The sequence below is a fragment of the Cupressus sempervirens genome, chromosome 10 (assembly GCF_028749045.1).
Source record: "Cupressus sempervirens isolate cs-2001-9-10 chromosome 10, ASM2874904v1, whole genome shotgun sequence".
NCBI classification, from domain to species: domain Eukaryota; kingdom Viridiplantae; phylum Streptophyta; class Pinopsida; order Cupressales; family Cupressaceae; genus Cupressus; species Cupressus sempervirens.
In genome coordinates, this window is record NC_143127.1 from 842377463 (window position 1) to 842403732 (window position 26270).

At 36.9% G+C, this 26270-nt stretch overlaps 1 protein-coding gene across 1 annotated transcript; it reads right to left on the reverse strand.

The window, feature by feature from the left end:
* Positions 1 to 25425, reverse strand: CSI1 (binding protein). The gene is made up of 8 exons (XM_089805633.1): positions 25288 to 25425; positions 24214 to 24731; positions 19367 to 19449; positions 11410 to 14479; positions 8598 to 11148; positions 5037 to 5491; positions 904 to 1020; positions 1 to 689 (listed from the first exon to the last, which is right to left on the reverse strand). The coding sequence occupies exons 4-8, from the start codon at positions 14464 to 14466 to the stop codon at positions 549 to 551; spliced, it is 6321 nt and encodes a 2106-aa protein (XP_089661759.1). The 5' UTR covers positions 14467 to 14479; positions 19367 to 19449; positions 24214 to 24731; positions 25288 to 25425; the 3' UTR covers positions 1 to 548.
* Positions 25426 to 26270: the final 845 nt, after the last annotated feature.

Consider the following 26270-nt stretch of genomic DNA (forward strand, 5'->3'; position numbering starts at 1 on the left):
TTGTTAATGCATCAATCTGCTGTTCCCCTTATTTTTATTATTAACATTCAAAACCAAATCTTATTTGATACACTCAAAGAAATAGTTCCAACAATCTCTAAACAGGAACCAAACTGAATTCTTCAAATTCGCATGGACAACTGCTCAAAACAATTTTCAGTTAAGGAAAATAACCAGAGAACATATCCCTGACAAAGAAACTGATCTCAGTCCCAAACAAGAAATGCTTACTCAAGATACAAGAACTGGGACATTTCTGCAACTCTTTCAAGTTCATCCTTCTCCAACATATGCTAGCCGAATTCAATATTAAAGAATAATTAGCATCTTGTAGGCAAAACCCATAATCCATTAACTGTGACCAGAACACATCCATTTCACTATCAACTTAGAGCAAGCTAGCTTCACAAAAAATGTGACAAGTGAAGCAACAACTTGAAGGCAGAGAAACTAAGGTACAAGAAGCCATTCTGCCTTGAGAATAGGGCTTTGAAGTTTGGAGCCTTAAATTACAACTATAAACAAGAATGCACATGCTTGTCCAAAGATTACTTGTTTGACCACTGGAATTCAATTTCTAGACTTCGTGAACCTGACTTACTCTTATCTGGTAGAAGGGTATACTCGCCAGCAATCGCTCCTAACATGACAACACGATCAATCTGAATACTGACCTTCCCAAATGAGCCCTGAAATGATACCAAATACAATCAACTGATGTGATAAGCAACGATTCTTCACAATTCTAGTTGATAGGAAAAATCAGAAACTATTCATAAAGAACACGGTCTAGCCAACAAGAATGCATATCCTAGATAATCTGAGAATCAAAGACAAGAAAAAAAAGGATTTTTTAATGCAAATGAATGTGTCTAAACATTAATGGTTATACCGTATCCATACCTTTCCAAAGGAACTTTTGTTCTTGCAAGATATGTGAAGCTTTTGACCTTTTGGTGGACTATCAAAGGCCCAAGCAAAACCTTCATCCCATTCAGGCGATGAACCCGTTGAAACAACCTGAGATAGATAGCATAGACAAGTCAGGCCTCTCATTTATTCCCATGTCTGCACTTATTGTTATGACCTATGAGATTCTACCAACACTAGATTCATAATTAGTGCAGAAGAATGTACACTCTACAGCAGATTATGTGCATGGAAATTATTTAAACAAGTTAGCAAATGCTCAAAAATAAAAATAAAAAAGTGCATGCCAGAAAATCTCATATAGGCTACACCTATCAAGGAACAAGTTACAAAAGAGATGACATATGGTGCTGCCACTTATTTCACGATTTTGGTAGAAGAATTTAGGGGAGTTCCAAAATTCAACTGCAAGAAATTTAGATAGCTTTAGCATGCCAATTTGCTTCATGTAAGATAATTAGTTTTGGATAAAGCATAACCAATGAACAAATACCAACAATAAATGACAAGAGGACATACAAAATTATAAGGTTCTATAGAAATTAATATCTTTCACAGAGGCAAGAAATAAAGTGCCAAAACAAGGTTGTACAAAGGAAAACTTTGGAATTTTTTTTTAAATGACTTTTGGTCCAGCTTGTTCTGCTTTCAATCGAACATTAAGGTATCTCTGTCATTCTGTACCACATGCCAAGTGAACTAGGGACAACTAAGGTCTTATAAATCTAAAAATAATTGTGAAGTGAGAAAGAAGGCCCTCAATCGTTGCCATTAATATTACAAGGAAAGCAACTCAAAAATGTCAACACTGTCAGAAAAGAGGCGTAAAATTTGCCAAATTCAATTTGCAATACCACTAGAATTCTATGAAAGCAATTGAAACAATCTAGTAAATACTAAGGGAGACCTATAAAGGTCCAGACTCCATAATGGTTGCCAAAACACCAGGCATCTACAAGGATCTCCTATATGCTACACAGGCTATGGAAATGCAAAAAAGCCTGTAGAGAAAGTAGATCTTGGTGCAAGTATCAAAGAGTCTCACAATCAAGAAAGAATCTGGTCTTTACAAGATAATAGGTTTCCCAAAAACTTATCCATGATATTGTTCTTGCAAAAAGATGAACTGCAGACTAGATTCCCAAAATCCTTGAGAATAAAGAGATGGAGACCATCATGAAAAGTAGGACACCATCCAATTTTTTCCATAGAGACTGTCAATGTGTTTTACTATGCGGCTGGGACAATAACTGGGATAATTGAGCATGGAGCTTTATAATGTAGAGGACGTATATAAGCATTCATGATTGTTACATAGATTGTACAATACAGCATTCATGATGTCAAGATTTACTCTTTCAACAGATTATACACAAGAACTCTTTGCCGAAGTGAAATGCCATAGCATTCTTATAAAAACATTCCATGGGCCGTGTGGCCTCTTGCTTGCCCTCTCTCCCTACAATGCAAACGCAAATGCAGAAACAGATTCTCTTTGCAATTTTTTATAGACTGCATCATCCTGATAAAGGATGAGTGCATAAAAGGGATCAACTAGGAAAGAAGTTCACATTTTGAACACATTTAAGTGCTAACTAAGCTCAGGCTTCGCAATCAGATTCCCTGTGATCAAGATCGCTAAACTTGCAGTCTTAAGAAGAATTGCAAGAATTTTTCAGTATAATACTTTGAACCTACATGGAAATAGGGCTAAATTTTAACAGAATGATGATTCCTTTGATCAAAAAAACTAAAAAATAGAAGTTTCAATGAGACCAATTAACTGTAAATCTTGATAAACAAATGTGTCACCATTACACCTAAGTGGGATTCCAAACAAAAGGATTAAAACCGTTATGTACTCGTTGTTCTCTGCAAAAGGAAAAATACCATAAAATTGCAGTCTGTAGAATGTATCTCTTAAGGGAAAGCCGGGACTTTCTCATATTCAATGACTAACGAGTTCATAAAATGAATACTATTCATGACAACAAAATGTAACCCAAAATACATCTCACTCAGAGTCCAAATATAAGGATTTAAACATTTGTCGACGATTACCCTTCCTCTCTCTTCCACATTCATGAAAAACCAACATAATACTGAAGTTGGAAATTGTACCTACTACCTTATAGGGAAAACCTCATGCCTTCAAAGAGCTGGATTGTTTGTCTATATTCAGTATTTATGAAGGGAAAATTTGAGGGGCCCTAATTTATCTTGTTCACAAAATTAAATGATTTCAATTCGGCAATACCATTATACATTGCAGTGATAACCTTCTTTATTCTAATGTCATCACCAATTCCTCTTAAGAACTCAATTTCTTGCGATTCAAATATTTTTGGGCATCACTAATTTTTCATTGTTCTTAGTCTTGACCATAAATGGTATTTTTTAAACTTTATCAACCAGCGAATTCTGCAATTTATAGAGCCACATGAACAGACAACTTGTGGTAAATTTGAGATTAAACGGTGTCATCTCACAGAAAAGTCTGCACGTTTTAAAGATGCGTGAAAAAGAATTTTGTGGTAAATTTGAAATTTTTGAGTGTTGTCTCATTGATGGATCTGCATTGTGTCTTGAGAAAAAAATAGGGATGGGGTTTTCTTAGTCTAGATGCTTTCAAAATTCTTTGTTAGTGATATTAGAGCCTCATTATGAAGCAGCTCTCAGTCCTGTTAGTAATGTATATGTATCCTGACTAATCAAATTTTCAAAGTGGTTGAATTATTTTCAATGAGCACTATTTGCACTCTGACATCACATGATGTGAACTCCATTTTCCCGGGGAAAGTCTTCTGGTGACACATTAGCTAAATGATTGCAGAACTATTCCAGTTCTGACAAGAAACTGTAGCTCTGTGTTGGGAATTAGGTGAAAGCCTTTCTGTATCCCCAGTGGATGTTGTATACTGGATGGATACACTTACTCAAATGCTGAAACATTGATGTTGATGAAATTCCTGCCACATTTTCAATGTTGAACTGGATCCAAGCCACATCCCTAAGCATACCCACATCCATGCTGATATACATCTCTACAGAGGGTGGCATATCTGATTAGAGAACATAAGACACAAATCTTCTTAGTTGAAGAATGAAATCCTGAGAGTTCAAGGAATGGTAGTGCACATGTTACCCAAATGGGAACTAATAAGCATGGTTTTTATTTGTTAGTGGTGTAAACATGAATATGATTTCTAAGCAAGGAATGGTACCATGGCAAGTCATGCACCAGGATCTGGTTATAAAGGAAGATTGGGTAGACTACTAAACACAGTCTACGCCAAGTAAAGTAAGCTGTCAAGGACCAGTAGAATAAACATTCCACGAGTTCTCATACAACAGAAACAGCTTTAGTAAAATGAAATGTTGTTTGACAACAAAGGTTGTTTGAGACATTCCAGCTAGCATGGGAAATTATCAGAATCGCATTCCCTGTTTGCCAAAGCCCAACAATAAGAGAGCAATAAGTTCAGAGAAAATCTTTTATGTTACTAATCGGTGGAGATGATTTTCCTTAAGATAATACAGTATCAAAAAAATTAGGGTTATCACTTAGCCAATGGAGAGGTAGAGGTAGTGTACTTCAGAGAAATATTTTTAGTTTTTCTGACCTGTTTCAGTGTTATTATGAAGATTTGATCAAACTCTACTTATATTATTGTAAATGACTATAAAGATATGTATCACATTGTCAGGCAGTAAAGAAATGAAAATATAACCTGCAGACCTGAAAGTTTTTGTAATACACATTCTTGAAAGCACTGAATTGGCCCAAGCATAGTTGATGTGTCAAAACTTAGAACCAGAAGGTTGAGCTTGGTTTAAGAAAATTATATAAGTACTTACATATATAAAAAGGAAAATTGCCAGTGCAATCTTTCATGTAAGAGTTTGATGTATTATTGGTAGATTAGCAACAGTACTGCAATTGGAAATTTGAGAATCATACATATTAACTAATTGTTGCTTCCATCAAGATGGTACCTTACTGACAAAGATACTTTTATGAAAGATTCTATTTCAACATGAATAAGGAGATTCCAGCTTTAAAACTTCCATAAAAATGATAAATGAAAAATTTGCAAGATATTCACCTTAGTCTGCCTTGGAGGACCATTTCCAAGTGTTAGTTTGCAATATGCGCTTGGATTCCCTACGGACTGCTTAAGGTTGATACCTCGCTTGATAGTAACCAGTAGAGTTCCTGGCAAGCATTGCAAGAGGACCTCTGCCTTTTCTTGAAAACGAGGTGGTCCTTGCTGAATTAAAAACTGGAGAATTGGAATAGCTTCTGCTGCAGCAACAGATTGAGCTTTCCCAACTTCAGCTGGACATGCTGACCAAGCTTGCCTTAGTAGAAAAAGTGAATCCAAAGCTGCTTCTTGTGTTGCTTCTTGCCCAGATTTCAAGGCAGCAACTAAATGCTGGATGCAAAGGGTGGCTGCTTCTGTTGCTCTGAGCCTTGGAAAATTGCTGAACAAAGAATTTAATGCTTTCAAGTAGTCCTCACTTACGGTTGCAGTGGCCCACAAGTCCTTTTCTATGGCAACTACATCCAGAAAACAAAGAAATTGTAAGAGTTTATTAAAATCTTGTAAACCTACAAGAATAACTAATCATTCCTATCTTTAACCTCATTGATATTTGTATACAGGACCGTGCAAATTTTCTATCCAATCACTTCTAGCTTGGTAATAAACTGAACAAGGCAGAAAGCTTCTTAATTAATGTCTTCTTAAGGAATAAACCATTACAAGATCAGTTAAGTAGCAACATAAATTGCAGTTCCTATTAAGGAATTGTTTTTCTTCCATATTTAGCAAAAGAGAGATACCACTCAAGAACAATTGAGATCATGCAATTTTTCACAGAAATACAAATGCTTCTACAAAAGATTGATGAATTGATCATTAGGAGAATTCATGGATCGTAAAATTAAATCTTTCCAAGTGTTCTTGGTGCAGGGGAACCTAGTCAAAGCCTTCATTTTTGGTTTCTAGTTGGTTTGGATTTTGGGCATGTACTGACTCAAGCCAAGTCAGGGGTGTGAATGAGTTTGGACCTTGTATAGGTCATCTTTTTGGGTTGCAGAAGTTACTAGGTAGATGTTTTTGGTGTGTGTCTGTGAGTGTAGTTTGTGTTAGGGGGCATAGGTCTAGGACCATAGGAAGTATGAAGAAGGTGTGATTTTAACCCACCTTGTCCTCTATGATGTGGTTCAATCCTCTTGCATGGATTAGAACTCCTAACATGTCATTTGGGAAAGAGAAAGAGAGAAGATGTCAAAAGATGTCAATTGGATAACAATTGGGAAAAGTTGTCAAGAAAGCAAAAATCGCCTAAATCATGCGCATTGATGTCCTAGGGGTTAAATCATGCGTAGACATTATTTATGGAACAAACTAGACAGGTTTGGAAGTTCCCAAGTGAAGGAGAGAAAAGTTGCTCAAAGATGCCAAAAGTTGTCAAGATTGTGCAACTTTTTGAAAAGTTGCTTGACAACTTTTTGGTAGAAAAGTTGCAAAAATGCAAGGAGGAGTTTGGTAATTATTCCAACCACCTGCAACCTCTTTGGTAACTTATAAAACCATCAATTAAACACATCTCAAGGGTTGGGAATTGTACTTAGCAACCTTGTGAAATTTGATTCACGTTTCACAGTTCAGTTTTACAACAATTTTTAGAGTTCTGATTGCTTGTACAGACAAATGGATTAAATCATTCAATCTGGTGTTGGATTTGTGTTGCTTGTGTTAGTACAGTACTTTTCTATTCAAGTTGCAAGTTCGTAGGTGCTCATCTAAATAGGTTTTGAAATTAATTTCTAAGAATCCTGTGTGCTGTTCCAGTTTTGTCCCTCTGAGCAATAATGGCTCCCCCATGAGTTCCTACCTTGAGTTCTTCATGGCTTTAGGGGACATGGGAGTCGAACCAATGTACATACTGTATATAAGTTTTGGGGCCCTGGAAAGCATGGAAAGCTTTTTAAAAGTGATGCCCTAGGCAAGTCTGCTATACTTGGTTAGGCGATCACAGTATTGGGAAGATAATTTTTGGGGTTAAAGTGTTGCAGAATGAGGAGAGGTGAGTAGTGTCAACATCTACCAGAGGAAAAGGTATCATGATAAGTTTTGTAGATCATGCCCTAGATAGACGTGTCATCCTTATTGAGAAACCCTTAAATATAGGCTTAAAAGTTGCTTTTGGGTGTACAGGCATCTTAGAGACTTGAGACCCACAAAATCTTGGAGATTTTTCAAAAGGGTACTCGAATCTAAAGTTTGTCTGCCACCTTATTCAGGAAAATCAAGATTAAAGTCCAAAAACTCAAGTTGGAGGGCTAATCCTAGTAGCCCTGCTTTTGGCAGTTTTGGTGTAGGAGTAAGGAACTTGAGGGTAACTTGTAAAATTGATGTCCAGAAGTCTAGGAGAAGCCTTACAACACCTGTAGGAGCCTCTCCCTCTACAAGGGTGAGAGAAATGGTCAAGGAAGACTAAAGAAGTAGGTCAACAAGTTGGCAGTGAAGAGGTATGTGGAGAAGAAGGAACCAAAACCATTGGTGTAACTAGATAAAGAGTGGATAGAGGATGGTGTAGAGGTCCTCTAGGAATTAGGGCATCAAAAGGAACCCTAATAGGCTAAGAGAAAGCCTGAGCCAGTCCTTCGAAGGGTAAGGACTAAAAGAGCAAGATAACCTAGCATTTCATCAGTTCTTAAAAGTACATATTTAGGAAAGAAAAGAATCCCACCCATAAACGATTGGCATTGCGCATTTCTATTGAGAATGCTACAGCAACATATCTTCCCACATAACTGAACAGTGAAAATAGAGATGCTTCTACACAAGATTGAAAAATCAGCTATTAGACTCTTGCTGGCTTAGATGTTAAGCAAGAGCAAACTACATTGATGTGACACAATGCCTCCCATCAAATATTCAACTGCATTTAGCTTTATATTTTCTTCAGTATAGTAACAATCACTCAAAGTGGACAGGAAGTGAAGTTTAGCAATCTAAAAGCAAAAAGTGATCCATTTGAAAGATAATTACAAACAACTATTCCACTGAAAAACAGGCAATAATAGGCAGGCTTACAGTTGATAGCGATAGTCAAGTTTTAGCCATGGTTTTGTTGTTCAATTTTGCGTGTAGTCGACTGACCCATAGTTAAATTCCCCAGAAAGCCAATGCTATCACAAAGGGGAGACATTAAGTGAAAGTCCAGAAATCTAGAAAGTGACTCATTAGAAAATGTTTAAAATACAGAGGTTGTACTCAGCAATAGGCCAATGTCTGTAGTAGCAGTAAAATTTGATATGGATATAAACAAGTTACAAAACTGTAAATTCTTTGGGAGTGTCACTGTAAAATGTCCACGAATTTTCTTATAGTGTCAATGTTACACCTTTATAGGAACGCCCTCTTGTTTTCCTCTAAATATCATATTTCTACTAATGTTTAGTATAGCAATTGGACAAGTCCATATTTCAGCCAGCTTATTCAAAATATCAAATAAAGATGTTCAGACTTTTGTATGTATTTTATTTTGATGGTCTCCAACATTTTCCTGCAGCTCATGTACTAAAAACACAGACGCGAAACACATAAGCATGTGAAGAAAATGATATCAGTATAAAAGGAAAGGGAACTAACCAGCTAAAGCTCGTACAGTTTCACTAGAGGCATATTCCTGAACAGTATGACTTGAGAATAGGAGTTTTACAAAAATAGCTGCCTGGATTGCTGTATCAGATTCGCTAGAACCAATAAGATCTATGACAACCTGTATTCCACCAGCTTCTGCCACTGCCCTCTTGTTTGAACGGCTGTACATAACTAGGTTTTGCAAGGCACAAACAGCCACAACCTTCATCTCTTCTGTTGGTTGATCCTCAAGCAAATTCACCAGTGCACGGCAGGCAGACATTGCATCTGTTGTTCGTGCCAGTGTCTCATTCTGGAAAAGATCCCCCAATGCAAGAGCAGCTAACAGTCTTGCTTGTTGAATCTGAGTCTGAGGATCAAGCAAATACTGAGACAATGGAGAAATTGCTGACTTGGCAGCTTTTGAGTCTCTTATTTTCATATTGTTCAATAAAGCTTCTAGCAGTCTTGCTGATGACTCCTCACACTGATGACACCTAAGAAGTTCCAGAAGAGCTTCTATAGCACCACTTTCTGCCATGGCTTCAGCAGTGGATGCATCATCACTCTCTAGGACAAGAAGGGCATTCAGTGCACCTACAACAGTGGTCTCTGAACTAGAGCGGAGCATTCGTACCAAAACAGCAACAGGTACCTCCAAATAATACTGGGAACTGAATTGTAAAATAGTTGACAACACAGAGGCTGCAGATTCCCAAAGGGCGTGAGGTAGTGGTGGATCCGCTTGTAGAATAACCTTTGATAGCTCAACAACCCCACCTACTTCTGCAATTTCATTTGGCCAGGTTAGTGAAACACTTAAAAGAGCTCTGATCGCTGTTTGTTGTAAACTGGCAATACCAGAACCCAGAACCTGAACTAGAGGGCCTATTGCTCGTTGTGTTATTGTGTCCCTCTGTAAGTCTTCCTCAAGAAGTAAATGAGAAAGCAATTCAGCTGCAAGCTGCTGCACTGCTGGAGATGGTGAATCCAATAGAGGAATTAAGGGTTCCAATGCCTGAGTGGGAGTTAGCTTGTAAGTGGCACGGCACTGAGGATTCTCTAAGATATTCACTAAAACCTTCATTGCACTCTGCTGACCATCTGCACCAAGCTCAGGACGCATTAAAGCAAAGAAAAGAGGATCTACTAGTTTAGCAGCAGATGTGCCTTTTGCAATGCTGCTGTTGTTTGTCAGTATCCGAAGAAGTTCTGCCATCACAGCACAAAGGGAGTCTGGTGCCTCTGGGAGAATCTCTAGTATATTTTCAACTACCCCAGCTTGGATTATATCAAGCTTACAATTAGGTCTATCTTTGCCCAACCTTGTCAAGGCTTTTAGTACCACCTCATGAAGCTGATAATGCCTGCCAAACAGAAGTCCAACAAGTGGAACAACAGCACCATGTGCAGCAATGCGTTCTGCCAATTGTTCATCTTCTATTAGTTTATCAAGAGCACGAACTACTGCATGCTGGGCTGGAATAAAATCAGACACAAGAAGAGACACAAGAGGTTCAACACATCTGGAAGCAGCCAATGTAGATCTGATTCTTGTATTTCCAAAAAGAACACAGCACAATTCTGCAGCATCCTCTTTCAGTTCCATTGAGCAGTCTGATGAGAGAATACGGCACAGCACATCCACTGCATTGGTTTCAATGTCAACAACTGCGAGTGCTCTTGAAAGGTTTTCATTGTGAAATAGTAACCCAATCAATGCACCAATTGCAGCACGCTGTTCGTTTTCTGACCCAGTGCTAAGAATTTCAACAAGTGGCTGGACTGCATGCCTAGCTGCTTCTCCATTCTTAATGTTATCTGCCTCAAATAGGCTTTCCAAAGCTCTTGCAGCACTGTATCTTGAACCTCTAGTACCCAAGCGTAATACGGCAACTAACTGATTAACTGCTGCATTAGCATATTCATGCCGCCGCAGCTCAGGACTGCTGAAGAGAATCCTCAACAAATCTGCTGTTGCTTCTTCTATGGCATCCTGAGGGCCAAGAGAGAGATACTTTGTTAAAGCCTCTAAAGCACCGGCTTCTGCCATCACAAGCTTATTGGAATTATTATCGATCGCAAGTTGAGTCAAAAGCCCTAAGGCCAAAGAAGGAGCACCTGGTCGATCCGGAATTGGTTTCAGAAGTTCAACTAATGCAGGAATTGCTTTGCGAGAGGTTGCACCAACCCTTATATCATCAACTCTGAACAAACGCTCCAGAGCTACTTGATCTGGATTCCGTATGAGGGAAAATTCCTCAGACAGAGCTACAAGGTTATAGATATCAGTTTCGGCACAGCCAAGTAAGGTTATAAGGCCACCAGCAGCTCCAGAATTTGCCACAGCAAGCAAAGTACCTCTGCTTCCATTACATACTAGACTAGCTAGAGCTTGTGCAGCAAAGTATCTATTTGCAATCTCTTCGGATTTCAGTAGTGTTGCAAGTGCAGGTATTGCACGCATAGTTGCAGGTGCACGAATAATGTCCCTATCTTGAAATAGAATTGCCAGTAGAAGAGCACATAAACCTATGCTGCCAGCCTCTTCAGGATCAATCTGTTCAAATAACAGTCCAGTCCTTGTTAGACATATCCTGATTAAGAAGAACATATCTTGAGTAAGAGCAACACTATCAAATAGGGATTAGACGATAAGCTAAAAAAAATTAATTAAATTAAAAAATTGTACCATGATCTCGAAAGTCATAGATAAATGGATATGATTATATTTAAACCAAGTTCCGAAAATGATGAGCTGATTGTTTTCTTTGTTTTCTTAAACTTTTCCTTACATTACCTGAAAATTCAAAACAATTACCTGCACCATTTGGTTTGAAAATTGTGAAATTCGTTCTGTGAGAACTTCAATGGCACCAGCTTCCATTACAGAAAACTTACTTTTGCTGTCATGTGATGCCATAAAAGAAAGTAACCATATAGCCACTGTGCTGCCTAAAATAGCAGCTGTGGAAGGTTCAGTATTTGAATCTCTTTCATGTCTTTCTTTGGTTACTTTAATGGTATTTCCATCTCTATCCACTTCAATTTCAGGATTCTCAGTTTCCAGATTCAAATCTAATGGCCTCGATCCAAGCATTTTAACAAGGGACTGTATAAGCTCAGCACATAACTTAGCTTCATTAAGCACTTCCATTGATTTTTGTCGATGCTCTTTAGCAGCACAGATAAGAAGGGCAGTTCCTCCAACTTTGACCTCCACATTGACAGAGTTTATGACTCGTTCTGCAATTGCAGCAATGCATCCATTTGTGCCAGTAATCATGTCTCCCAAAATAACAGCTTGATCTCGGCAGAGCTTTGAAAGAATTTCTATAGCTTTTTCCTGTAAAGAATGTGATCCTTCGGCTAAGCATGAAATAAGAGGACCCACACTGTGTGGAGCTTCAGCAAGAACTGCCCATGGTGGTCGGATATATTCAATCCCTCCTTTAACCCTAGCTAGTGAAGTGAGGGCATCCAATGCTTCAGATGTAGCATCATCTTCTAAATTGGCAGCTGCTAGAAGAGAAACTAAGGCAAGTACAGTTCCAGCATGATGAATACATTCACATAGACTGTCATCAATAGTCCGAGACTGAAGAAGACGAGCAATTGCAGCAGCAGAATGTGTCTTTCCATCAATAGTTCCCTCTAGCAAAACCCTAGTTATTGGTGAAACAATATCCTTGACCTGTACTTCTTTAGCAATTTCAACATCTAAAAGAAGATTAGCTAGAGCTGTTGTCGCTTGCTCAGCCACCTCTATAACAGAGGATTTTGCAAGGCCAACTAATGGTGTAAGTGCATCTCTACCTAACTCTGCAATTTCTGAGTTCTGTTTTATAGAACAAAAAATAGAAGCAAGACAACGAGCTGCTTCAATCCAGAGCTCTTCAGATTGTGAATGCAGCAGATCAATGACAGGATTGATACTTTCAATGGCAATACTGCTTTCACGTAAATCCTTCCTGCACTTGAATAGCGCAGCAAGAACTGAAGCTGATTTAGCTCGAGTTTCATCACTTGAGGAGCTAAGGATCTTAATCATTGTTTCAAATGCATCATTTGCAGCACTTCCTTTGAGTAAAATTTCACCGAGGGGTGCAACAGAGAGTAGACACTTAAGTGCCTCCAGGACATGAACTTTTGATTCCGGCAAGTCACCAGTCAGCATAGCAGTGAGTTGGCTAATAGTGCTGGTATCTGATTTATGAATAAGATGGTTCAATGTCTTTGCAGCAATTTCCTTTCCTGTAGGACTTGCATTCTTCAACAACCACAATAATGCAGGCACAGCATCTGCACTTTCAACACATGCACGGATGTCTTCACTGTGACTACAGAGGTTCCCAAGTACAGTTGCAGAATCCTCTTTTGCTTTTGAAGATCCTGTCTCCAAAATCTGAACTAAAGGAGGTATGCCACCTGCAGCTGTAATAGCCCACTTGCTTTCATCATTTTCATTTGATAACATACAAAGCAATGCTACAGAACATTCCTGCTGTTGTTCTGATGAAACACCAAGAAGTGAAATTAATAGCTGAACTCCCTCTCTGCCTTTAAAAGCACACCACAGATTACTTGCACTGTCACAAAGGATCTGAAGAGACCTTATAAGATCATCTTGAACCTCATTCACTGCCATTGTTATTAGACCCACAAGCAAACGCTTTGCTTCTGCATTTTGTAGTTTGTTACATAGATAGCTGTTACCATACAAGCTAGCAAGCGCTTCAATTGTACGCTCTTGCACAAGAAAAGATGAGTGAGTCTTAAATTGCTTAATCAGTACTCGTTCAATAAGTACCGGATCTGCTGCTCTTGTGTTTTCTGCAATATCATCATAGACCATCAATGCCGAAGCTAAGGCTCCTATTGTGTCAGCAATCTGAGAGTCTGATTTGCAAGATTCAAGGCTTTCACCAAGACTTTTAATAACCAATGATAATCCTCCAGAAATGTTAGCGAGAGCACACATAGCATTTTCTTGCAATGCTTGTGCAAATTCTCCTTGCATAAACTCCTTTGAAGGAGCTATTGTAGCGTTTATCAGACTAGGAATCCCTTTAGCCTTTACAATATCATCCTTTGCCTCCTTCAGCTGGGAAGAAAGAGCCTTGAGAGCACCAGCAGCCTCTGCACGAACTGATACTTCATTTCCAGCCATCAAAAGTTTAAGTAGTTGTACAGTAGCTCCGCAGTCCAAAACCTTGGAGCAAACAGATGGTTTTGCCATCATCATACTGGCTAAAAGAAAACATGCATTTGCTTGAGCAGTAGAATGCCCACTTGTCAGTAACTTTACAAGGATATCCACACCACCTGCACCTATCGTTGCTGGCCAGAATCCCTCTGTACTGTTACAAAGATTTCTCAGTGCCCCTGTAAGAAGTCCATCCACAGATTTACCAATCCTAACACCTGGTTGCAGTTGTTCCCACAGCATGGGAACGACACCTTCAGTTGAGAATATTTTTGATCCAACATGATCCTTTGCACCACCTTGGGAGACTGAATGTATTGCTTTTGCTGCAGCAATTTGAGCTTCTGCTGACCCAGACTTGAGAAGGCCAAGCAAAGGTGGGATGCATCCACCAAGCAATACTTTGACTCGCAATTCCTCCTCCCTGCAGAGAGATCCCAAAACTATAGCTGCTTGAATTTTCACTTCAAGAGATCCTGATCTGAGTACAGAGACTAATACAGGGACAGCTTGAGAATGGACACCAACAGCACTGAAAGCATTATCACGTGAATCAATCAAATCCAATAACTGCTTCAATGAATTCTCCTTGTCTTGCATTGTTGATGTACCCTTTCGCAACTGTTCAATGCATAGGGCAACACTAGATAGGATCCCATCTGGATCTTCCATATTATTGCGATCTCTGCCACCAGATTGAAAATTTTGTTTAGTATTATAAATTGTAAAATCCAACATTAAATTTATTTTACAATGAAGCTGTAATAATTTGAAATGTATAAACTATAGCTACAGTCAAGAATGGCTATATCAAAGAAAATCATCTTGTTTCCCTCAGGCAACCTAGAAGTAGTGGTAATTTAAGAAGTTATATAAGCATTACGTTGAATTCGTTAGGTAGATATTTACATCACAACTGAGCTGCCAAGAAAGTCTCTGAACTTTCAAAAAAAAGTTGAATTTATTGTTACAAAAAAGATGATTATACACAATATAGAGCAGAAAAAATATCCTTTATCTATCAAATCACTCCTATAATCTTGAATTTGTTTGAATTTAGAATAAGCACTTAACAAGATAGCATTTCTAGAGAATGAGGATAGATCTATTAATGCTACCAACATGCTATCTTCCTGAAAGCCTTTATCAAAACTATCTATATGAGACTTAGTTATGAGTCTTACCTCCAGATAATGTGTTCCCTATATAGGACTCATAACATGAGCAAAACATACACATGCATGCTATATATATAAGCAAAGTGTGTTTTTTAAAATGATGTAATGAGGCTATTAATATAATATTCAGCCACAGCCCATGCGTTCACTATGTGTGACTCATCATGCAGTTGAAAAAAAAATCCTTTGAAACATAAGTATAAAAGTTACAGTGCAGTATTATATAATAATTTATATAATTACTTGAGATGTCTTTAATCAAATGGAAAACTTGAATGATAAAAATATGATATGCAAATCAAACCTCAGAAATATTCTCTAACAAACGATTTCCAGCTAATAGATAATAAGAGATGAGAAGAAACATACTTAATTTTTTCGAAAGCATATTCCTAAGATCATTTGAAAGTTCTGACAAGAAAAATAAGGAGATTTAGAAAACAATATCAGCTAAAGAGGCTAAGCCATATCCCTCTTGAAGAAGGATAAAGCTCCAGGCCATATTTTTCCCAGGTTCTTAGGAGAGTGTAGTAAACAATTCTCACATGAAAACTAACATGATGAAAAGTTAAAGACATGAAATGTAATTAGAACCTTAGATGTCTTCTCCGACAAAGATTTCCAGCTCACTGATAACAAGGAATGAGAAGAGATATTGTTAATTCTTCCAATGAATTCTAACTTTGGAAAAACTCCAAGATTTGGAAGCCCAACAACGTCTCAGCTGTCAGTCACATTCCATATAGATCATTTCAGATGAGCAACATAAGGTGTATTGCTGTTTAACAAATATCAGCTAAAAAGGCTAAAGCATCCCTATTGAAGCAAGATAGAGCTACAGGCCATGACACATTCCCCCAGATTTATTTCCAAGCTACTTGAGAGAGTTGAAAAGTAGTAAATGATATTTTCTCAGTCAAAGAGTTGAGATAATCCATAAATATCCTAGGTGATGTAGAGAGTAGTTTTCAGCACTCATCATGTAAACAAATACACAAAACTTTTAGAGATTGTCAGTCGATTCTTTTATTATTTACAGAGGTATTACAGAAAGTTCTAATGCAGGGAACAACCGGTATTATTTGTTTGTTCAACATGGTTGCAGTCATCTGATGAATTGAAAAGCTGCAAAAATAGAATCTTTTCCTGAACTTGTAGAGCAGCAGCTCCTTGAGAGAGATTGCATAGAAATGAGATGCTAAAATGTTGCTGCATCTGCTAGAGATTTCCATGGGTTCATTTCATGGTAAGAATATCCAAGATTCTCTAAGCAGTGCCCATTAATAAAATTGTATGGCAACACTAACAATACTCTCCTCTCCTGTATTATTTCTCCCAAACAAGGTGGCTTCATTGATGGTAAATAAATTCAGGACAAAGCTAAATTACAAGAAACCTAGAAACCTGAAACATGACACCAATGGCAATGTAGTGGTAGATAAAACTGGAAGACTTCATAGGAGAAACCCACAAATGCATTCATGTAGAAGAATAAAACACACTCAGTGCTCCAAATACATCAAAATAATCTAAATACAACATTAATGCTAAATTCAGCTTACAAAGGTTAATGAAAGTGTATGCAGCATAACTTGAAATCAATATATATGAAATTATTTCAAATTTGTATATACCATGCAGCTACACTTTGCTTATAGAGATTCATTGAAATTGTACACTGCATAACTTTTTTTATATTAAGGATAGTAAACAAAAGGTTCACATCACTGTATGAAATTGATACCCATCAGTATCATTAACTGCTGCAATCAAAAAAGAAGCTGACCAAACTACTAGGAACTATTAACTGACCCGAGCAGTTTATACAACCATTACAGAATATCAACTGTTCACGATCACTTATATACACATAACAAAATGGTAGAGACCGAGACTTTGAACTATCAAAAAAGATGCCACATAAGTTGAAAATGATATATATGAATATATAAATATAAATTAGCTATGTTCCATGGCATTCCCAGGATGTGTTTTGGGGACAGTAGTATAGAGAGAGAGAGAGAGAGAGAGAGAGAGAGAGAGAGAGAGCTACAAGTTAATGAACAGGAAATTGACAGCAGCAATATAGCATGACAATGTTAAAATGATCTTAGATGATGTCTGCAGAAGCCTGCATGCTAAACACATTCCAAAAATGAAATTGTGTGTACAAATCAGACAGAGTACCGCACTGTACCAGACCATGTCAAATGCACCTTTAATCTCTTCTGCAACAGAATATAACTGAATCTAATGCCGTGATTGACTACCTTGCCATCGTTTGAGGATGTTGACATGGCACAGTAACTTGTTGTTGTTTGAGGACATTGATATATTACACCATAGCCTTGTCATCTATGGATGTTCATATGACTCAGCCAAGCATCCTTGATGAGATAACTCAATGCCCATGCTTTGTGAGTTGTGTGATGACACTCCATCCAGAGCCTCCACACTAAACCTTTTTTAATACTAACTAGTACTTTTGGTGTACTGTGACTATTTGGCATTCTTGATTGTATTTGGATAGTGGATCTCATGTTGAGTGTTCTCCGTGTATGATTGCATTCTGTTCTTGTGTAGTATACTGGACCTTGTAATGTCCTATGAGTCTATGCAAGCCATTCCTTGCTAGCAGGTATGTCTTTTATCTATGGTCAGGTTACTATATCCACGAGCACAGCGGGCCTGTGGGTTCCATATGGTTGGGAGGCGTTGCTAACTATACCACTATTGGGGACCGATGAACATGGATGGACTTCCTCTAGCTACAGGATTTGGAACTTGTATGCTCACTCTCTTCATTGCATAGACATTTGATGGTATGCATATATATTTGATGTTGCAGGTATTGATGTTGATCTAGCCTTGTATGGTTATGCTTTACTTTTATGTTATTGTTTTGCAATTGAGTGGATGATGCCTCGACATTCAAGTATCCGGTACTCCTCCATGTGGACCTAGCTTTTATTTCATCTTGTACGTGGGTGTTGGCAAGCTTATCCAATTGTTGGACTGAGGTATTCATCTGTTCCATCTTTTGGCAACAATGATTGTCATTTAGGGCTATGCTTAATTCAAGTGGATGGTGCCTAGAATGTTCATGTCCTGAGATGATTTTAGGTCCATCATGTTGTAGAGATCGTCACGAGCTTTCTGACATTTTTTTAACAGAGTCAACTGGACACTGTATGCAAAAGCCTTCCAACACAGAGTCCTTGTGAAGCTCAATACAATGTCGTACGACCCAGGAAACTTTGTTGTACAGGACCTATTCTTGTGTTGTATGGGAAGCACTTTGTCATCCAAGACCCATTCCTATGTCCTATGGGAAGTACTTTTTCGTGTGAGACCCATTCGTGTGTCCTATGATACTTTGCTAGCTTGCTATACCATGCTTTGTCATATCACAAGTAGTGGGTGCTTTCGTCCATCTTCCAGTAAACCTAATTTTGTGGTTTGTAGCTTAAAAATTTCTAGAAGTGTTAGAAAGACTTCTATATGTGTAGGTGAACATGTAAGTTATGTCATGTTTCCTAAGTTCATATCTTGTCAGATGATCAATTTAATGCACTTGGTTACTCCATCATGGTGCGAGGTAGCTTATTATAAAATAAATAAAAATTCAGTGCATATTTTATCCTTGCTGTCCAAGAGTTCCCAGGTGGGGCTTTACAATAAAACTACGGACCATCCTGATAATACAGACATATCCCGTCTTTGATTTCTATAATCATAGAAATAATACAAGATTATGAAGAATTAACTAAGAAAAAGATTGTGAGGGACAATACTGATCCCAGTCCAAAATCTTCAGCTGCATGTTCACCAAAAAAGGTGATGTGATCATAGGAAATTCAGATTTCAACAGTAAAACAAGCAAGTCATTTACAAACAAATGGCTGCTGCAAATCAACATAAACAAGATGTATATGATATTAGTAGAATCAACCATAATAAGATCAAGGAAGAGAATACAAAAAAATAGGGACCAAGTCATATAATTTTTTTACATCATGATTCTTAAAATGTGCGAGTTACATCCAAGGGGTTTAGCTTAGTTGGTTGAAGCTATGAGTTCTCATTGTGAAGACCCTAGTTCAAATCCCAAGATGGACATCTTTGTGGAATTCTAAGTTGTCTCTTGGTCTTCTATTGGTTGTACTTGTCTCATTGTAAAAATTGGATTCTAAGTTGTGACTCTTGGTCTTCCAAATGTTGTTTCTAGTGTGTTTGCTTGAAAGGAGCTTGAATAAGTTTGTAATTCTCATGTTGTTGCTTGAATAAGCACAAGATTTGTAAACAATTTCAATATAAAATGTGTGAGTTACATGTAGAGTGCTCCCATGTTTATTTTAACCTTTTGAGAGAAAACTAAAAGTGTGAACCGTTACCTTAATCCTATCTTGCCAACTGAACGAGGAGTTGCAGGCTCTGACTCATTAGCCTTTGAAATTGGTAGTACCTGCTGCCTTTCCTGTAAAGGAAACAAAACATTATTAAAGGCTTTGTCAGGAACAAAATCCAGTTCCATGTCTTTAGTATTTTTCCAATGCTGTAACAGGTATAGAGAGCATTGCAGGCTTTTTGTTAAGCAGAAAATATGTATATCTCAAAAACTGCTGTTTAAACGAAGATACCATGCACCATGTGAGGAAACAGCATATATTCTAATTTCACAAGATCAAAAAGTGAAAAACAAAACGTTCATCAGGATCCTGGTAATTAAAAACCCCAATTTAAAAATTGTGGTCTCTCGTATAGTTGAAGATAGTGTATCGACATTGATCCACTCTATACTTTATTGACCATAAATTGAAAATCTGATATGAAGTGTATTATAAATGCTTTCGAATATATTTGTTTGAAAGATTTAAATTCTTTTTGACCTTTGTTTTTTTTTCAATTTTCTTTTGTTCTTATATAACTCACTTTTTTGGGCATTGCATTTACTTCAGCTTACCAAGCACATCTATCATGGATCAAGATGAAAACAATAAAGCATATTATCATTATAAGAAAACGTACATATAAATACAACAACAGAAAATAAATAGCCAATAAATAATAAATTCCCACATTTTCCCATCTGGGTGCAATTCTGTATAAATAAGCTAAATATATCCAGCAATGAAGGCTATAGTATGTTTTTGAGAATATGTGGACAGTTGGTAGGGTTCTATCTTTCCTTATGGACATTGCCAGGTAAATAGCTTTACAGCTAAAAATAAAAGTTTGAGATTATTAAACCACCAAGGTAATGTCTTGTTTTAGGAGCTAAAATAATCTGCAAACACTCTATCTGAAAATGCTTGATGGTTTACCAAGAGAATATAAAACTTTCAACGTCAGGAAAAATCTCAAAATATGAACTAATATCAGTTAGATTGCCATTCTAATCGTGTTCTCTTCTATAAAAGAAAAAATTAATTGATCCTTTGAGTTGTATGGAATGCTTAAAGAGGCATTTTTGCCACTCCAAAATGGTAAATAGATTAATAGAAACTGATATAGCTATATAACACCCATTAATATCAGACATATACAACAACTACTTACCATGTAGAAAAATCAAATGAAACTATTACTAACATAAATGGATGAATGAAAATGATTAATGAGATCATACAAAAGTCACTATAAAATGATTATGATGTTTTATCAGAATTTAACTGTGTGATGTTTTAGTCAAACTCATTGAACCATATTTCATGAGTAGTGGTTCAGACTAACCCCCATCTCTCATGAGCATGAAATGTTCATTTAGCACTCATTGCAACTAAGTGATAATCATTGGAATAAAATAGAAATTTTTTACTAGATTACAAATAAAAGTAGAAAAGGGGAAAAAGGGAATAATATGAAAAAGCCAGAGGAAAACAAAATCAGCAATCAGTGAGCAATAGTACCCTAAGGAACAACCTAAGCTGTCAATCCTCTGCTAGCAGCAACACGAACAGGACTCTTCCCATCATTCTAAGTCAAGGAAGAAAATTTACAATTACCACTGTATTCTATCTGATTGATGTTAATGTGATTTTCGTTACCAGAATGATCTCAAAGTAGTTATTTCCTAACAGATTCACTTGTGGACTGCACCTTAAGGGTTGAAATATGTAGCAATGACCCTCAACATCGTAAGTAGGATGTCAACAAGAAATGCTCCTCTGCTTCTGCAGTACAGTTTATCTAGTTTGCAAATGCAATGTTCTCTCAAAAGATTGCAGTGAAACATCTCCATAGGAAACTGATGAGGTTTAAAAGATGAAAAAAGGTAAGGATAATGTTATCTTTCTGCTTGAAAATAGTTCTATTGCTTCAGCAAGCAATGGGAGCACTTGAAGTTTGAACAAGCAATAGAAAAACTCCTCAACTTTCATCCGAAGAAAGATGTATAGATGAAGTAGTCCTTCAACTTTGGCTCCAATGTATTTAGCTCGAAATGCAATGTTCTCTCAAATTATGACAGCAATTTATCTCCATACAATGTTGATGAGAGAAAATCCAAAACAAGCCTAAAGGAATTCTCAAGTCCTATGGCATCTGTATCTGAATATTTCTAGTATTAACAAGGAGACCATTCCAAAAGTGGTGACAGAGGAGGGAGTATTTGCACGTTGCCATGGAACATTCCTTTGGTTCAAACCAAGCGACTCCCAAATAGGCTTCAGAAAACATTTCATAGATGCCTCTATTATACATGTCTTTCAGTGAGAACAAGGGGGAAATATTTTAACAATTAAATAAATTCCACTGGACCTTTACAAGTGATGATATAAAATGCAAAAGGATCTAAACCACTGGCTGGCACCCACCTCAAAGACTAAAAGAAAAAAAAGGGCATATGGTATGGCCTGAATGGGAATCGACCCAAGACCAAATTAATACATATATGGAGAGTATATAAAGACTAGCATTCATGCTTCAAACTCAACTTATATGATATATGATACTGTTATCTAGATCTTTCATATCTTGTATGTTATTTACTAGCTCTTTTCCAGATAAGTTGAAAAAAATTGTATTATCATACTTGTTTGGCAACCACTACATAACATTTACAGAAAGATGTATATACAAAATGCTGAATTAACCACAAAGCATGACTGCCATAAGGCTTCTTATAATAACACCGCATTGATGCTCTACATAGGTTTTGCATTATGAAAAGACAGATGTTCCTTTATATTTATTGTAGTACACATTCCCAAAGGCTCCCATGTCCATTTTACTTCAAAAAAATATATTGAGCATTCTGTAGATTTCAACAAGACAACAATTAACACAGTATTATTTCATATATGTTGAAACCCCAACACATAAGTTTCGGCATAGCCAAATGCCTAATCGTTGCTTTCTAGAAAGTGAATGTTTCTTGTATTAACAAGGAGACCATTCCAAATGTGGTGATGGAGGAGGGAGTATTTGCACGTTGCTATGGAACAATCCTTTGGTTCAAACCAAGCGACTCCCAAATAGGCTTCAGAAAACATTTCATAGATGCCTCTATTATACCTGTCTTTCAGTAAGAACAAGAGGAGCATATTTTAACAATTAAGTAAATTACACTGGACCTTTACAAGCGATGATATAAGATGCCAAAGTATCTAAACCACTAGCTGGCAATCCACCTCAAAGACTAAAAGACCAAAAAAGGGCATATGGTATGGCCTGAATGTGAATCAACCCGAGACCAAATTAATAAATATATGGAGCATATATAAAGACTAGCAGTCATGCTTCAAACTCAACCTATATGATATATGATAGTGTTATCTAGAGCTTTCATATCTTGTAGGTTATTTGCTAGCTCTCTTCCAGATAAGTTGAAAAAAATTATATTATCATACTCGTTTGGCAACCACTATATAACATTTACAGAAAGATGTATATACAAAATGCTGAATTAACCACAAAGCATGACTGCCATAAGGCTTGTTACAATAACACAGCATTGATGCTCTGCATAGGTTCTGCATTATGTAAAAACAGACATTCCTTTATATTTATTGTAATTCACATTCCCAAAGGCTCCCATGCCCATTTTACTTCAAAAAACAATATTGAGCATTCTGTAGATTTCAACAAGACAACAATTAACATAGTATTATTTCATATATGTTGAAACCTCAACACCATAGTTTCCACATAGCCAAATGCCTAATCATTGCTTTCTAGAAAGTGACTGTTTCCTCACCTTTGGGATGTTATAAAACTAGTATGTTTTACTGCTGAAAACTGTGTTTGACTCTTCATAACGAGTAAAAGCATTAAATTCTAAAATACTTTTCTGCTTATTTCATTACCAAGTATGAAAATTCTATGCTGCAACTCTCAAGCTTGTCGACACTTAATAAACTTCAACATGTTCAAGCATGCATAGTTACAGAAAAGCATTTTTATCTCAAGCCAACAGTTTGAAGTAGGTGCACTTTCTGATATGTTTCTTGACATCTCTGTTTTTCAGGCTTCTCAAAGATTCTCATCTTACTCCAGCGATCAATGCAGTGGGCCTTCTTAAAGTGATGCTTGCCCTCATGAATAACCATAAAGTGACTATGCGCTTAAGTTAAATCAAACAATGGATAGACATCCGTTTCTGAGAATGGGTCATGCATGGGTAAACTCCCAATCGACAAAGAATGATACAGCTTTGAGAAGCAGCATTGATAAAAGCTCACACTAATGGTCCCTTAAATTACAATATGATGAGGTCCAGGCAAAGAACTAAACAATGTTTTGGATCTTTATCAGACAATTGTGAAACATGAATGATGTTTTCTCTTCCTGAGTATTTCTACGGCAACCCCTTAACCAAATCATAATGATTGTAGCAATCAGATCTAAATGACTGATCTATATCACCAATTCTGATGAATCTGAATGGTAGGAGTTACTTTGTGACGGCTTAAAATGGAAAGTCGAATTAAGGGAGAATCTTCCCGTGATTTTCATAAAAATAAGCTGATTTGAGAATCTTCCCGTGATTTTCATAAAAATAAGCTGATTAATGTTGGACTGCAATTACAGTAGGAAGAAAAAGAGAAACCAGATAGAAATAGAATTGTTGACAATGCAATCCAATAGAGCAATACACAAGAAGAGCTCAATCAACTTCATACACATTGCAAGTAAGACAAGAAAAACAGTAGAGCCAGAAGCAAAAATTTAAAAGAGCCCATGTTTTTCTAGCACAGTTCAGCAGACTTTGAGAATAAGTAATGTTTTTAATAAAACATACCGCACCATTCGGCGCAGGCCCATTGCCATTGCCAGACCTCCACGCAACTGCAGCCGCCAGCTTTGATATCCCTTACTATACCCTTTCAATAGGTCGAAATTGTTGCCGTCTCCAACTGCAATGACTCCTGCAAAGCTTGATCCAATTATTTCAGTAGTAGATCAAGCACGATATGCTTCAATTTCCCCCCGATCTCTTCACAGCAAACTGCAAGTCTGAATCAAAATAAAGAACCGACAACAATGTATTCCATACACCTTCCCAACATTCTAGTTTTTTGGATCTGGAACCCTGTCTTAGTTCAATAAATTACGCATACACCTGTGACCTGTGTTGGCAGCAACTATATAGAATTGCTCAATTCAAAAAGAAAGAAAGCAATATCATCTGCCGCTTGCAAATGCGAGCAACTACTACCCCAGAAAAATGCTCCGTTGTTTCTCTTTTGGCAGATTGTCCAACTCCGACAATCAAATCTCAATATGCAGAGACCCTTATTAGATCTTTGGCAATATTATCTGCAAAACACACAAAGAGCCCCCGAATCAATAATACGCCTCAATGTATACTATAATGAATTAACCAGAAACTCAAACTCAGATCTCAATAATCACTGAACTCTCTATTAGCATTGTCTTAAATATGCAGCAAAAGCGTTCAAAAATCAAATCTTGCTCACACTCTAGTGATGGCATTAAAGTATGGCCTATATTTTATATTCTTCACATAGAAATTGACAATAAAACTCCCAAAATCCTGTTTTTAACCATTGCAAGGAATTAAAAAACTGAAAAAAAATACTAATTTTAAGCTGGTAAATATAAATCTCTGCAATAATCCAGCTACAAATAGAAAAATGTATGTGACTTGCATCTTCTGAAATAAAGTTAGCCACTTCAACACTGATTTCTCATCTGATTTACCAAATTCGTGATTTTTAAAGCTCTACACTGCGAAATCACTATTGGATCGCCGTCATTGCAAACTTGCCCTTACAAAAGAACGAAATTCGCAAAAATCACACAAATTAGATGCACAAAACCTGCAGAGAAAAGAAACTGAGCAATTGCAAACCTGCTCCGGCACGAAATGGGCCAAAATGGAGTTCAAAAGAGAGCAGAGAAAATTGCCCTCCTTCTCCGCCACCTTAAAATAAAAGATTAAACGGGAAAAATCTGAAATACAAGTTCAAGATGCAGCGATGCTACGCCATAAATGAACTCCGCCATAATTTCTTCTAGCGATGACTGCAACGTGTGTGACCGGGACAGCCAGTCGTTTCCAGGTCGACCCGGTTGCCAAGGGACTTCACTGAAATAAGTGCAGAAATGGACTGAATTTTTTTATTAGAAATAAAATAAAATAATGATAATCATTTTTTTTTAAGTTAGGATCCTTTTTGTCTAGATTTTAGATTTGATGCCACAACACAACCCATTCAAAGCTGTTACACTTCATAATGTTTTCCTAGTCCACGTGGCCCAAATAGTTAACTTTGACCAATTAAAATTATCATTTTTATGAGGTTTGCTCAGCTGTTGCTTTTTGTAGGAGGGATTTTTGTTAGGATTTGTAAGGTAAGGTGATTAGTCATTTTATGATTTGATTAGTAAGGCCATATACACAAATCATACAAAACCAGTTTATATTAAAATAATAATAATAATAATATATATTAATGTCTCATTGTGTTAGATTTGAATTTTTTAATTTGGGTATAATGTATATCACACTCTAATATTATAATTGGATCATACTTCATTAAACTTATATTGTTTTGGTTGGTTATCATCATTTTTGTATTAATTGAAAAAGTAACTAGAAACTCTCTCATTGTCATAATTGTCATATAATGTAACTAATCACCATATTATGATATGGTCTTGACATCATTAGATCTACCATGGGATTAGTTAGATGGGAAAATGTTTATTTGTTTGTTTATTATTGGGTCATGAAGGCTTTTGTGTTTGTAACTACCCATAATACATTATAATACTAAGGATGGAATGAATTCGGCATAACAAGAACAATGAGAGTCTTGCTTTGTAAGAAGA

What these genes read in the sequence shown, in the direction of transcription:
- CSI1 (XM_089805633.1), bottom strand. Translation starts at nt 14,466, where the DNA reads ATGGAAGATCCAGATGGGATCCTATCTAGTGTTGCCCTATGCATTGAA. An exon ending in GTCCTCCAAGGCAGACTAAG is followed by an intron (nt 1,021 to 5,036) that starts GTGAATATCTTG and finishes TATCTATCTCAG; the next exon opens with GTTGTTTCAACGGGTTCATC. An exon ending in ACAAAAGTTCCTTTGGAAAG is followed by an intron (nt 690 to 903) that starts GTATGGATACGG and finishes GTATCATTTCAG; the next exon opens with GGCTCATTTGGGAAGGTCAG.